The sequence below is a fragment of the Notechis scutatus genome, chromosome 8, assembly GCF_049901735.1.
Source record: "Notechis scutatus isolate UNSWTSFEM ecotype Mainland chromosome 8, rNotScu1.2, whole genome shotgun sequence".
In the NCBI taxonomy this organism is placed as follows: domain Eukaryota; kingdom Metazoa; phylum Chordata; class Lepidosauria; order Squamata; family Elapidae; genus Notechis; species Notechis scutatus.
The window spans coordinates 10385473-10397035 of NC_142016.1; the positions used below are offsets into that span (position 1 = coordinate 10385473).

Here is an 11563-nt window from a genome sequence, read left to right on the forward strand (position 1 = left end):
AATAGATTTGATTAATGACCCTTCCCTTCTCTCTCCCTTAAGCTAAACTGTCAGCAGCAGCCCAGCCTTTCATTGGTGGTCTGTCTGACTAATTGAACAAAGGATTTGGCTGCTCGGATAAGTCAAATATTTTGATAACTTCTTAGGGCAGGAGCTAATTTGTGTGTACAGGTGGGGATTAAATCCCTTAAATGTGTCAGCCTCTTGGCGAATGCTTATAAAAAGGAAGTTGCTTAAATTGGATGCTCTCACCTTCTAAAATGGAGGGTAACCAGTTTGACTCTTGGCTTGCATTTCAACTCCCAGCCTACAAAGGGAGGAACTGGGGAGAAAATTTAATCACTGATCACATAGCAGCATGCACTAAAAATAATGTGCACACTTTTGGGTTCTCTAAAATTCTTTGTCAGGTGAGGTATTGATAGAATACCAGGAAAAAAACCCGTAAAGCCAACAGCTGGCCAGATTTCAAAGGCAGTAAAAATGGAAATGATAAACTGGATGCACAGTCTGCAAACAGAGACACCCCTTTTACCACTTTTAGAAGACTTACTTAGATTAGAGACTTAGAATAACTTTATTAACATTTTGAATGTACACTAACTGAAATTTTGTTGCATACAGCTTTCAAAGAGTCTCCTCCTCTAATATACATTACAGAAACATGACTAGATAGATAGATAGATAGATAGATAGATAGATAGATAGATAGATAGATAGATAGATAATGATGCATGTACCTACATATATTATATGACATGGAGAAACAACACAGTCTAGTTTAGATGTATACATGTACATGATAAGAAAAACAAATCTTGGGTGTTTACCAGACAGATGGCCTAGGGAACAAAGCTGTTACAGAATCTGGAAGTCCTGCTAGAAATACTTCAAAACCTCCTCCCAGAGGGGAGCAACAGAAGCAGACCGTGAAGTGGGTGTGTGGGGTCTCTAAAATGCTTTGAGCTCTAAGCACATAGCGTTTATAAGCAGTATCCTGAATAACGAGAAATGAGCTTCCTATAAACTTCTCCGCTGTCCTCACCACTCTCTGTATGGACTTTCTATCTGAGGCACTGCTGCCACCCAGCCAAACAGTGATGCAGTTTGTTAAAATGCTCTCAATCGTGCCTCTGTAAAATGTGGCCAGGACAGAAGGAGAAAGATGTGCTGTCCTTATCCAATGCAGGAAATGCAGGCGCTGGTTTGCACGCTTCACTGAGGATGATGTGTGGAGAGACCAGTTCAGATTGTTAGTTATCTGCACCCACGGATACTTAATACCGCTGACCACCTCTACAGCTGCATCCTTGATACTGAGTGGAGTATCTTTCTACATTCTTCATGATTCATTTTTGGTCTCATTCCTGGCCTATCATGGAATTTCCCTGATAATACCTATAAATGGCTTCTTGGTAGTGGCCCCAAACCTATAGAACAACTTACCCCCAAGCTATTAAATTCATACAGGTGGTCTTCAAGTTACGATCGTCATAAGTCGTGATGCTTGTAAAGGGGATCAGTTACATGTCTGACCTGATTTTACGAGCATGAGAATGGGAACATCAACCTTAGGAATAAATAACCATAATAAACATAATTCTTCTGAGCCCACACTGCCGGTTGTCGCATCTGCCTCGCCTCATCAAAGTTGACATCAAAGTTCACAGCACCTAGAGCCAAGCAATTTGTTTTGGCACCTAAAGTGGAAAATTTCACAGGCCCAGCTCTGCCTCCTGACCTGTGAAAATGCAATGAAAAAAGATTGCATAAATAATACTGACTTCCATGGACATCCCTAATCAGCTACTGTCCCCCAAACCTTGGCAGCTATCAAGCTGAGTAAAAGTCAACTCAGGAATTTTGAGATTCTAGCTAGATGATGGCCATCAATGCTCAAGAAAGGCTTCCTTGCCCACAAAGCCACCCGAGTACCCTGATTTACGGTGTTACATATACACACGCAAGAAAGTGCATGCACTATATTTAATGGGTGTGTAGTATATAGATCTGTGTTCCTCAACTTTAGCAACTTTTAGACAGGTGGACTTCAACTCCCAGAATTCTCCAGCCAGCAGTGGCAGGTTTAAACTGCCTTGAGCAAAGGAAACTAATCAACTGCTTAATGGGTTTCACCCTAGCTCGCAATCAAAAGTTGTACAGGTAGTCTGTCACTTATGACCACAAGTGAGCCCAAAATTTCCGTTGCTAAGCAAGACAGTTATAAAATGAACTTGGCCCCATTTTACGATCTTTCTTGCCACCCCTGATTTAAACAGCCACGTATACCTGAATTGGAATACTTATTGGGGCGCACAATTACCCCCAAATTATAACACGTGTATCATAACAGGTCACTGCCATCTGCTTCCTAGCCAAAAGCTTGCTTTCCTTCTGGGTCAAAGGAAAAGCTCCTTAACAGAGGAAAATGTAATCTTTTCAGCTTCCTGAATCATGCTTTTTAATCAGGCGCTTCCAAGCTGATGACACCTGGCTCTTTACTATAATCAGGAGCTGTTTATAATCATGGCTGTCCGGAGAATTCTGGGAGTTGAAATCCACAGGTCTGAAAGCTGCCCAGGTTGGGACACCCTTGGCTTAAATAGACATGGGTGGTGTTCCTTTCCTGGTGCTCCACCCTGTAATATCACACATCTTTCTGCCTATGGTATTTCGTGGTCTGACTAGTTCCTTCTCATGTTTTGGCAAAAGGCTGCTTTTGGGGATTTTTTTGCCCAAGGCATGCAGAGCGTTGGATGGTTTACAGAGATGCCTTCAGAGTTGTGTCTTTCCCAGGTCCACTAGGCTGAGAAACTTCTAAAAGGCTTTCCAAAATTTGCCCATATTTCTTCGTGGGCTTGCAGAAAAGTTTCCGTTGAGGATCGTCCTTCAGGGCAGAGAAGGCACACAATAGATACAAACTCAAGGTTAACTGCACCAAACTTGACTGCAGAAATTACGACTTCAGCAACAGAGTGGTCAATGTTTGGAATAGTCTACCTCAGGGGTCTCCAAGCTTGGCCACTTTAAGCCTGGAGGACTTCAACTCCCAGAATTCCCCAGCCAGCAAAGCTGGCTGGGGAATTCTGGAAGTTGAAGTCCTCCAGGCTTAAAGTGGCCAAGCTTGGAGACCCCTGCTCTACTTGACTCTGTGGTTTCTTCCCCAAACCCCAAAAACTTTAACCTTAGACTGTCTACTATTGACCGCACCCCCTTCCTAAGAGGCCTGTAGGGGGCGTGCATAAGCGTACCAATCGTGCCTACTGTCCCTTGTCCTATTGTTTTTTATTTTTCTTATAAGTATCTCATGTATTCAAAACCATATTTATTCTTATACCTGTATCTTGTAAGCGATTGACAAATCAAATAAGTACTAAGTACTAAAAATATTATCACTGATCCTCCCACGTGACAGTGTTGGCACCTGTGGGACACTCCCTTCTTTCTCATGAGGTCATCGGGTGGTGGCTTTGGGCCAACTGCTCCCTCTGCTGGTCAGCCTTTGCACAGAGGCATGACGAGGGTTGCAGAAGGACGAAGTGAGCGTGGATGGATCGATCCATTTCCCCCAAGGTCTCATTTTGGGGATTATTTCAGCATCATCCTTTCTCATTTTGATCTTTTGGGGAAACTCTTAAGCTTGGCACATTGGACTTCAGATTTACAAATCGTGATGCCTGCTGGGGTGAGCATCAAACCAGCATTTTAATTCACAATTTGCCTGGTGCATTTTTTTTTCCCCTGACAACTTTTTTTTTTTAACAGAAGAATCCAGATTTTCCCTAGAATAACTTTTGGTGAACCGAGTACAAACTCTGAGAACTTGACCATGTTGGAGAAATGAACCCGGCCCATAGACATTTTCTGGTTTCTCTTCATATTGTAAAAACCTTTCACCTTTTACTAAAGATTGCCCTTCCCCATAGATCAGGGCTGTCAAACTCAAGGCCCGGGGGTGGTTTCATCAGTCCCATGGGGCCACCCTGGAAACAGTGATGGACTAGCCTGTGGTGCCTCTGCCAGTGAAAATGGAGCCCTCCTGAGCTCCGTTTTCGCTGTCAGAGGGTTGCAGGAGGCTGTCAGAGCCGAAAATGGAGCTTGGGTGCCCATTTTCATTGGCAGAGCACTCAGGCCACCACCGGCGCCCCCAACACAAGTGATGTTGAGCTGGCCATGCCCCCCCCCCTCAGCACCCCAAGGTCAAACACAACAATAATGTGGCCCTCAATGAAATCAAGTTTGACACCCCTGCCATAGAAGGACCAGATTTTCCAGCCTAATGATCTTGGGCCATCTTTCCTTGTGAGCGACTTTTTTTTTTTTTTTTCCTTTCGTGGGATTTAATTCTATATTTCTGTGAGGGAGCTTTTCTAAACTCTGTCCTGCCTGTACCAGGAAGCTGTGTCTTCCTTCTCCTCTTCCTTGGCAAGCCAGCACTGGCACCTTCGTTTCTTCACCTTTTTGTCTTGCCTTGTCATTCCAGGCTGGCACAATCCCGAACCAACCCACAAGTCCTTGACATCAGCCTGACACCTCAAGACATCCAAAGTGCTCAAATCCTCTCGCCGGTTGACTGGGACAAAGTAGATTCCACGATGGAGACCGAAAAAGATGGCCAACTCTTTGAGTTTTGACATCTTTTTTTTTTTTCCCCTTGTTAAGCCTTTTTTCTCCTCAAGTAAGATAACCTCTAAGAACTTGATGCACTGTATTCTGCTGGCTGTAACTGGAAAGGGTTAATTAAAAGAGAAGAGGCCCCCAAAGCCTTGATTTGGTTTAGGTAGGAGTCATGTTGACGCCCTTCAACTTTTGACCAAAGTTTTACTTCAGCTTTTCCCCTTAAGTGTCTTCCAGATATATTAGGACTATAGGATGCATTATCTGGTGGATGCCAGATTGGGGCGGTTGTTTGAGATATTTTAATACAGCTTTTTTTGTATGACCTTTTTGGGTCTTTGCTTTTATGGAGATGACAAGGTGCTCGTTGAATAGATTTATTCAAGACTCTTTCAGATTTGCATCTATTATGGAGATGATGTAGCATCATGTAGCTTAACATTATAACATTGACAGTTTCCCCCTTGGGATTGCATGTGGTAAGCAGTCATGACAGTTGTGTTTCGTGAAGGACGCAGGATCTCCTTAGCAATATCAGAACTTTCAGATATTTTTATTTTGGAAGAGCTGAACTGGCTGGAGCGGACTGGAGAAATAATGTTGGGGTCCTTAGGATAGAGCTGATAGTAGCTACCCATCTATTAGACATGGCAAAGCTAAAGAAGGATCTTGACTGGATTCAAGAATGAAGTCATTCAAACCATTTGAATGTCCTTGGTCAGCATCAGAGTGATTCTCTTCTTACATCCTTCGTAGTTCAAACCCATCACTTCTCTTTCCTGCTGCTTCTGCATCTTAACAGTCACCTTGCTTTTATATTTCTCAGCCATAAGATTAGGTAGCAGCTAATTGTTACCTTGAGCAACTCCGACTTTTAGCTTATTTCACATAAGTGGGATGCTACGAGCTTTGGACGTTGTCCTATAAAAGATAGGGAAGTGATGACCTTCTCATTTGGAACCAACAGTTCCTGGCATCCTAATCCAATTGGTGGCATCCCATAGCAGCTGAGAATCTAGGACCTCCCAGGATAATTTCTGACCAAAGGCTGAAGGCAACCACCCAAACATAAGGATCATGGGATCCAGAAAATGGAACCAAACTGAGCTTTGTTCAGGTAGTGTTGGCGGAGCTGTGGATGTGACGGGTTGGAGTAATGAACACTCTTCCTTATCTCAACATGTCTGATAACAATCTCTTCAGCTTCTGGTCTTGTTTCATTATATTTCTTCCAGTAAAAGGTAAAAGATTTCTCTGTCGGTCTTGTCTGACTTTAGGGCACAGTGCTCATCTCAGTTTCTTGGCCAAGGGAGCTAGCTTTGTCCAAGGACAATTTCTGTGATCATGTGGCCAGCATAGCTACATCCCAAAGGCAGACGGAACACTGTTACCTTCCCACCAAAGTGAATGGAGCACTTTCACCTTAGCAATAGAAGTTATGGTACCAAGGACTCAGTTCTTATGATTATCAGCAGGGTTTTTCTAATGGAGTAATTTAGATAATCAGAGTTGGAAGGGACCTTGTAGATCCCCTAGTCCAACCCCCCGCCTAAGCAGGAGACCCTACACCATTTCTGACAAATGGCAGTCCAATCTCTTCTTGAAAACTTCCAGTGATGAAGCTCCCACAACTTCCGAAGGCAACTTCTGTTCCACTGGTCGATTGTTCTCACTGTCAGAAAATTCCTCCTTATTTCCCGGTTGAATCTCTCTTTGTTCAGTTTCCATCCATTATTCCTTGTCTGGCCTTCAGGTGCTTTGAAAAATAACTTGACTCCATCCTCTCTGTGGCAGCCCCTCAAATATTGGAAGACTGCTTATTCCTTCTCCTTTAGGAAATCACTGGGAGCACATTGGTTGTCCTGTTGGATAATTCAAGGAGTCTTTGTCAAACCTCCGCATGCTTTCATAAGGCACTCCTTGTCCCTCTTCTAAATTCCTTGGAATCTGGTCTGAATCCTTTTGCCAGCTAATGGCACATAGTCAGTTTTCAACCAGATGTGAGTTGAACTAAAACAAAATTCAGAGCATGGAGTTTACCCTGGTTGCGTTTTCGCTAAATCATAGGCTTATATTCAGCTGAAGTTTTAGACCAGTATTTCTCAACTTTGGTAAATTGAAGGTGAGTGGACTTCAACTCCCAGGATTCTCAGCAATATCTATGCTGGCTGTGGAATTCTGGGGGTTGAAGTCCATATACCTGGAAATTGCCAGGTTGGGAAATCCTATTTTAGACCCTAGGAGGATGAGTTATGCAATGAGATTGTTTTAAAGAAATTCTTTCTTAATATACAGGCAGTCCGTACTTAGTAATGGTAATTGGGGCTGGTATTTATGTTGTTAAGTGATGTGTTTGTAAAGTGTCACACCATGACACACACACACATACACACACACTTTGTCACTTAGTGATGGAAATTCCAGCACTTCTGGTTGCTGTTGTTAAGCAAATGCAACACTGAGACTGACATAAATATGAGGACTGGTCATTTCTACCACTTATTCAGCACGGTCCTAAGTTCAAACAGTTGTTGAACAAGCAGTAATTAAACATGGGAAGATGCTTTCTAGTTAGACATTTATCATGATACACTAATTTTCCAAGTGTTGAGAAACTGGAGGAAAGAAGTGGCATTCGGATACAGGGCCTGCTATTCTGCAGCTTTGTAAAAGTGACGATGATTCCCTTCCATGTCCTTTTTTATAAAGATGCGATTCCATTTTGTAAACAGATTTGCATTTGAATGAAATATATATATATATATATATATATATATATATATATATATATATATATATATATATATATATATATATATATATATATATATATATATATACATACAGAGAGAGAGAGAGAGACAAGTGCACCTTGTTGAACTGGAAGTATTTTGTGGGGTTGCTTTTCACCTCATGCCTGAGTGGATGGTCTGACCCGGGAGGTCGGTAGTGGAGAGGACGGAAGGCCTTTGTGCAATGCTGGGAAAGGCAGAAACACAAGAGAGAATTTTTGTGTTAGAGAGAGAGGAGGGGAGGCAGTTGCGAGAAGGGAAAGCCACAGGGAAAAAACCGACTGTCATTTCAAGTCTTCAAAAGCAGAAATTTGTCTTTGTTTCTTCCTCCACTAAGTTGAGATCATAGCTGGCACTTTGGAAATGAGACAAAAAGAAGCAAAACTAAGGGAAAACAATGCAGGTCGTCCTCAACATACGACCATTTGTTTAGTGACTGTTTGAAGTTGCAATGGCACTGAAGTGACTTATGATGGGTTTTCACATTTAATGATCATTGTGTTGTGGCCTGTCGGCCACTAGCCCCTTCAGTAGCTGAATCAGAGGAGGAGGAGGAGGAGGCGTGAGAATCGGGGTCAGCATCAGGGCAGTCTGAGAGCTCAGAGGAGGAAGTGGGAATGGAGCTGTCAGAAAGAGAGAGACAGACAGAAGCGGAGCCCGGGCCATCCATCAGCCCTCAGATGGAGAGTCAACAGCCCCCGGTCTGGAAATGGTTGATGAGGAAGAGGAGGAACAGCCGGGTCCAGTGCCTGACGCGCGACTGCACAGAAGGCAGAGGAGAGGAGAGCAGTGGAAATCTATGGGCCGGTCCCTGGGAAGGAAGAGCCACCTCTGTCAGTGAGGCCCCCCTCTTGCTCTGGGGATAAAAGGCAGGGGGCGTAGATGAATAGGTTTGGCAGACAATATTCTTCCTCACTGATGGACTTGTTAGCCTGCAAGATAAACTTTTTTGCTGGGGCTGCTGTGGTGTTCCTAATAAAGGAACCTTTTGAGTTCATGTCAGAGGGTTTGTCATGTTTGGGTAGCTGGATCAGAACACATTGCAGCATCCCCATGGTCACTTGATCAAAACCGGGCTTGTGTTTTATGACACTTGCAGCTTCCCAGCTGGCTTCCAACGAGCAAAGTTGGTGGGGGAAAACCAGATTCGCTTAAAGACTACATGATTTACTTAACAACTTCAGTGATCTGCTTAGAACAACTGTAGCAAAAATGTCATAAAATAATGCACAGCTCACTTAACAATCGCCTTGCTTAGCAAATAGAAATTCTGGCTGGCCCCAGTGGTGGCCATAAGTCAAAGACTGCCTGTATTTCTTTCCAAAGGAATATAAACCAGCTGTTAGATAACTTTCCTCAAAAAATGAGCTTTTCCAGATCTGTATCCAAATGATCAGTGTTGTCTCTCATGCTGGCAGGGCTGATGAGCAATTTTTTTTTCCTATTTACTATCTGGGAAAATCTCAGAAAATGTAGATACTTTTTAGGCGACAGCGGTCCTTGTGTTTCTTTATCTTCTTAAGCCCCTTTTTCATTTTGCCTTGATTAATTGGGTTGTGGCTAAGTATTTAACCCTGAGAGGTGTCTATCTAGATTTTGAAAGCACACAGAAGGGTTTTTTGGCTTTAAAGTGTAAAAAAAAATATTAACTATGCTTGCATATGTTTTTCTTCCCTCTCTCACTGACCTGCAACCCTGTGAAAAGGTGTTCTCCCACTTAATTTCTCATTTTATATTCTGGATTTAGAAAAGCAAATAATGGGGAAACCAGGATTAGTGCTATTAAAAGATTACATTTAACACTGATTTTTGGATAATGGAATAATCACAGTTTCTCATATTGGTGACCTTGTGGGAAATATACTAAGCCATAATTGGCTTTTGAAATGCTAATGTTCCTTCCTGAAGGGACATAAATGCACTTTTTAATATGTCTGTAAATAGTACATCTTGAATCCAAAGTTCTGCTTAGGGGCTGGCAGATAATTGAACAGGAAACCACACAATTTGGAATTTTGCCCCTTAGAGATGGATTGAGAGCACTGTTTTTCAATCTTGCCAACTTTCAGAGCTGTGGACTTCAACACATCTGGAAATGGCTTAAGGTTGAGAAGTACTGATCTAGAAAAATCCAGAGGAGAAATCTTCAAAGTTCCTTCGGGATGCAAAAAATTAAGATTTTTGCCACACAGCCTATACCTCCACATGATGCAAACCATTTCTGTTTTGGATTACTTTTAAAGCATCTCCTTTGTCTCTAAGCTGCATCTCCTTCTGAGCAAAGTTAGCTGTAATTTCATGCCCCAAATTCAGGGGTGGTATTCTATCGGTTTGGCCCGGTTCAAGTGAACTGGTAGCTCCGAGGATCAGCAATGAGCGATTGGTTTGCTTCAACGATCAGCAAAGTGTGCGCTCACCAAAGCGGTTGTTACACTGGTTCAATGGCACCCCTGCCCAAATTGATGCTTGGCTGTCACACCCAAGCAGGCTGACGTGGCCTCAATGAAGACATCACTTCAGAATGTGAGACAGGAGGAATATTACTGCCCTATAGTGTCCATGCTAACAAATAATTCCTAAAGGGAAATGTCTAGCAGAGACATTGTGTCTCCAATTTATACCTTCCTTTGCTAGTTTTCTACAGGTAGTCCTAGACTTATGACTATACCTGAGCCCAAAATTTCCTGCCACGGTTGTTAAGTGAATCACTGCAGTTGTTAAGTTAGTAACCTGGTTGTTAAGTGAATCTGCCTTCCCCACTGACTTTGCTTGCCAGAAGACTGCAAAAGATGATCACATGACCCTGGGACACTGCAACTATCATAAATACATGCCAGTTGTCAAGCGCCTGAATTTTGATCACATGACCATGGGGTTTGCTGTAATGGTCATGTGAAAAGCTGTCGGTAAGTCACTTTTTTTCCGTGCTGTTTTAACTTCAAGCAGTCACTAAACAATTGGTTGTAAATTGAGGACTACCTGTGCTTTGGGCACAAGCCCAAAGTGGTATGTATGTTATCATCTCAAATCTCATTTCTTTGAATGTGTGGTGTGGTCTTAAGAGAAAGGAAGTTGTGACGGTTCTCAGAATTGTCCAAAAAAAGTTTCATCTCCATGTGGATATTCATTCCTCCATAAGTTTTTCAAAGCTTACATAATAGACATAATGTGCCTGTGTATTTAAATAAACATATGCTGTAAAAAGTACTTACTGCTGTTGAGAAAATAAAATTTGTACTTATTTTCCACATGGACGTTGAATGTTGATTCATTTTCTTTTTTCTGCTTGGTACTAGAAAACACAAAGGATTGCAAACTAAACAGTAATTAACCAAAGCCTGAAATCCAATTGAACATGTAGTCCAGGGGTGTCCAACCTTGGCAACTTTAAGACTTGTGGACTTCAACTCCCAGAATTCCTCAGCCAGATGCTGGCTGAGGAATTCTGGGAGTTGAAGTCCACAAGTCTTAAAGTTGCCAAGATTGGACACCCCTGATGTAGTCCCTGGAGATTAATTTGCACCTTCACTCTTGATTTTTAAGAAGCATCTGAAAACCTTCTTTTGAAGTCCACTGGGGAACAAGGACGGCCATTTTTAAGTCTATTCTTAATGAATTTTTATCAACATCGCTGTTTATACTGTACATTAAGATGGCTGTTGAGCTTCTGGTGCATCACCGGTTCGTGAAAGAGAGCAGTATAAAAATGATCCATTAATAAATGAAAGATGAAAGGTGTAGCTCTGTAAAGTTAGAAGTCACAAACATTGAAGGGCTATGGTGGCGCAGTGGTTAGAGTGCAGTACTGCAGGCTACTTCTGCTGACTGCCAGCTGCTAGCAGTTTGAGTCCCACAGGCTCAAAGTTGACTCAGCCTTCCATCCTTCTGAAGTGGGTAAACTGGGGACCCAGATTTTTGGGGGGCAATATGGTGACACACTAAACCGCTGAGAGAGGGCTATAAAACACTGAAGCAGTATATAAGTCTAAGTGCCATTGCCACAGTTCCAAAATTTGTCATAAATCTCTTCAGAAAATCCTTTACAGGTAGTCCATATTTTAGCAACTGTTTGACATTTAACTGACACTGAAAGAAAAGTTACTTATGACTGGTTCTCATGCTTAAAACCATTGCAATATCCCCTTGGTTACATG

At 42.4% G+C, this 11563-nt stretch overlaps 1 protein-coding gene across 6 annotated transcripts in view; it reads left to right on the forward strand.

Annotated features, from left to right (window-relative positions):
- Positions 1-10658, forward strand: part of LDLRAP1 (low density lipoprotein receptor adaptor protein 1) — a 79748-nt gene extending 69090 nt beyond the window's left edge. For 4 of the 6 annotated variants that reach the window (XM_087970616.1, XM_087970617.1, XM_087970619.1 and 1 more), the window contains exon 9: positions 4484-10658. In XM_087970616.1, coding sequence (XP_087826742.1) covers positions 4484-4634 — 151 coding nt within the window. In that variant the 3' untranslated portion in view covers positions 4635-10658. The other 2 variants (XR_015750440.1, XM_087970620.1) reach the window with 2 other exon arrangements.
- Positions 10659-11563: the final 905 nt, after the last annotated feature.